We start from the raw sequence: 3,602 nt of genomic DNA, 5'->3' as shown, positions 1-3,602 counted from the left end.
CGTGTAGTTCACCTGCCGGGAATTCGGGGGGTCAGGGGCGTCGGGGAGGAAAAGGTTCTCGGTTTTGGGGGGTTGGGGGATCCCCAAAATCCCGGTTCCCGGGGATGGGTGTACAGGGGATCCCAAAATTCCGATTTCCAAGGATTTGGATGCCATGGGGATTCCCAAAATCCCAGTTCCCAGTGATGGGTGTACAGGGGATCCCAAAATCCCGATTTCCAAGGATTTGGATGCCATGGGGATTCCCAAAATCCCAGTTCCCAGTGATGGGTGTGCAAGGGATCCCAAAAATCCCAGTTCCAGGAATTCAGGTGTGCAGGGGGTCCCAAAAATCCTGATTTCCAAGGATTTGGATGCCCAGGTGATCCCCAAAATCCCAGTTCCCGGGGATGGGTGTGCAGGGGATCCCAAAAACCCCTTTTTTAAGGAATTCAGGCGTACAGGGGATCCCCAAAATTCCGATTTCCAAGGATTTGGATGCCCAGGATATCCCTAAAATCCCAGTTCTGTGGGATGGGTGTGCAGGGAGTCCACAAAATCCCATTTCCAGGAATTCAGGTGTACAGGGGGTCCCCAAAATCCCAATTCCCAAGGATTTGGATGTCCAGAAGATCCCAAAAATCCCATTTTCAGGAATTCGGGTGTACAGGGGATTCCCAAAATCCCAATTCCCAAGGATTTGGTGTCCAGGGGATCCCCAAATCCCAGTTCCCAGGGATGGGTGTGCAGGGGAGGCGCAGACGATGTTGATGCTCTTGTTCTTGCCCGGGAAGAAGTTAATGACCTGCGGGACCAGTACGGACCAGTATGAACCAGTGTGGACCAGTATGAACAAGTACAAATCAGCACAGACCAATATGAACCATTATGGACCAGTATGGACCAGTATGGCCCAGTATGAACCGGTATAAACCAGTATGGACCAGTACACCATCCCAGTCCATTCCAGTCCATCCCAGTCCCATTAACCCCAACGACACAACCCAACACCCGCCCACAGCCCCTCTCCCAGTGCTCCCAGTATAACCCAGTGCCCCCAGCCCCTCTCCCAGGGCTCCCAATCCTTCCCAGTCTCTCCCAGTCCCTCCCAGTCCATTCCAGTCCATCCCAGTCCAACACAACTCACATCTAGACACCACCCCAGTCCCTCCCAGTCCCCCCCAGTATAACCCAGTCTCTCCCAGTCCCATTAAACACAATTACACTGCCCATTCCCCGCCCCCAGCCACCCAGTCCCATTAAACACAATTACATGACACAACACCCACCCCAGCCCCTCTCCCAGTCACTCCCAGTATATCCCAGTCCCTCCCAGTCCATCCCAGTCCCTCCCAGTCCCATTAAACACAATTACACAGCCCAATAACCACCCCAGCCCCTCTCCCAATCCCTTCCAGTATAACCCAGTCCCTCCCAGTCCCACTAAACACAATTACACTGCCCATTCCCCACCCCAGCCCCTCTCCCAGTCCCTCCCAGTCCATCCCAGTCCCTCCCAGGTATGAACCAATAGGGACTAGTATGGACCAGTACGGACCAGTATGAACCAGTGTGGACCAGTATAAACCAGTATAGACCAGTATGGACCAGTATGGACCAGTATGAACCAGTATAAACCAGTATAGACCAGTATGGACCAGTATGGACCAGTATGAACTGGTACAAACCAGTAAGCACCAGTACACCACCGCAGTCGCTCCCAGTCCCATTAAACCCAACGACACAACCCAATACCCACCCCAGCCCCTCTCCCAGTGCTCCCAGTACAACCCAGTCCCATTAACCCCAAGAACACAACCCAATAACCACCCCCAGCCCCTCTCCCAGTCCCTCCCAGTCCATCCCAGTCCCATTAAACACAATTACATGACCCAACACCCACCCCAGCCCCTCTCCCAGTGCTCCCAGTACAACCCAGTCCCATTAACCCCAAAAACACAACCCAATAACCACCCCCAGCCCCTCTCCCAGTCTCTCCCAGTATAACCCAGTCCCTCCCAGTCCCTCCCAATCCCATTAAACACAACTACACTGCCCATTCCCCGCCCCCAGCCCCTCCCAGTCCCTCCCAGTCCCTCCCAGTCCCTCCCAGTATAACCCAGTCCCATTAAACACAATTACATGACCCAACACCCACCCCAGCCCCTCTCCCAGTCCCCCCCAGTATAACCCAGTGCCCCCAGCCCCTCTCCCAGTGCCCCCCAGTACAACCCAGTCCCATTAAACACAATTACATGACCCAACACCCACCCCAGCCCCTCTCCCAGTGCCCCCCAGTACAACCCAGTCCCCCCAGTATATCCCAGTGCCCGCGGCGCGGGGCTCACCCGGTTGACCTTGACGAGCACGCAGGGCCGGCCGCTGGCGTAGCCGAAGTCGCCGCGGGCGCCGAGGCCGGCGCAGGGCCCGAGGCGCGAGCGCTCGAAGCGGCACGCGCGCTTGGGGAAGTTGGGCACCGCGTCGTCGGGCTGCTCGTTGTAGCGCCCGGCCGCGCACGCCGCATTGCGGGCGGCCTGCACGCTGTCGTTGTACGCTGGGGGGCAGGATGGGGTTACTGGGATGGACTGGGAGGGACTGGGAGGGACTGGGATGGACTGGGGCCATCCCAGTATGGGTTAGAGCCATCCCAGTATGGGTTAGAGCCATCCCAGGACAGACTGGGAGCGTTGCACACCGCCTGCACGCTGTCGTTGTAGGCTGGGGGGTGTGACAGGGTTACTGGGATGGACTGGGATGGACTGGGAGCGGCGCTGAGAGCAGCTGGGGCCATCCCAGTATGGGTTACAGCCATCCCAGTATGGGTTAGAGCCATCCCAGTATGGGTTAGAGCCATCCCAGTTCGGACTGGGAGCGTTGCGCGCCGCCTGAACGCTGTCGTCGTACGCTGGGGGGTGGGATGGGGTTACTGGGATGGACTGGGATGGACTGGGATGGACTGGGGCCATCCCAGTATGGGTTAGAGCCATCCCAGTATGGGTTACAGCCATCCCAGTATGGGTTAGAGCCATCCCAGTACAGACTGGGAGCGTTGCACGCCGCCTGCACGCTGTCGTTGTACGCTGGGGGGGGCACGGGGTTACTGGGATGGACTGGGAGGGACTGGGAGAGTGTACCAGCCCAGTTTGGGTTAGAGTGTGCCATCCCAGTATGGGTTAGAGCCATCCCAGTATGGGTTTGTTCCATCCCCGTATAATTAGGATCATACCAGTATGGAGTTGGGCCTTCCCAATCACCTCCCAGTCCCTCCCAGTATAACCCAGTCCCCCCCCAGTCCCTCCCAGTATATCCCAGTCCCCCCAGTGCCCCCAGTGCCCCAGTGACTCACGCTCCAGGAACTGGTGCAGCGCCCGCACGTACTGGTGCCAGGTCTGGCTCTGGCTCACGTTGAAGGTGACATCGAGACCCTCGGAGCAGGGACGGATCATCAGCCCTGGGGACACGGGACAGTGAGGGGACACGGGACAGTGAGGGGACAGCGGGGGGACAGCGGGGACATCAGGGACAGTGAGGGGACACGGGACAGTGAGGGGACAGCGGGGGGACAGCAGGGACATCAGGGACAGTGAGGGGACACGGGACAGTGAGGGGACAGCGGGGACACT

The 3,602-nt window shown here is 58.2% G+C and overlaps 1 protein-coding gene across 1 annotated transcript in view; it reads right to left on the bottom strand.

Annotated features, from left to right (window-relative positions):
• Positions 1–564: 564 nt before the first annotated feature.
• LOC120495820 (sodium/potassium-transporting ATPase subunit beta-2-like) overlaps positions 565–3,602 on the bottom strand; it is a gene marked incomplete at its 3' end in the record, with an annotated part of 3,967 nt that continues 929 nt past the window's right edge. The window contains exons 2-4 of the mRNA XM_039695700.1: positions 3,326–3,430; positions 2,328–2,533; positions 565–784 (exon numbers count right to left, since the gene is read on the bottom strand). Of these exons, the coding sequence (XP_039551634.1) occupies positions 565–784; positions 2,328–2,533; positions 3,326–3,430 (531 nt within the window). The remainder of the gene's footprint in view (positions 785–2,327; positions 2,534–3,325; positions 3,431–3,602) is intronic.

This window comes from Passer montanus, unplaced genomic scaffold, assembly GCF_014805655.1.
Source record: "Passer montanus isolate IOZ18808 unplaced genomic scaffold, ASM1480565v1 scaffold914, whole genome shotgun sequence".
NCBI lineage: Eukaryota > Metazoa > Chordata > Aves > Passeriformes > Passeridae > Passer > Passer montanus.
The sequence above is the reverse complement of the archived record's forward strand: the minus strand, read 5'-3'. Positions and strand labels throughout refer to the sequence as shown.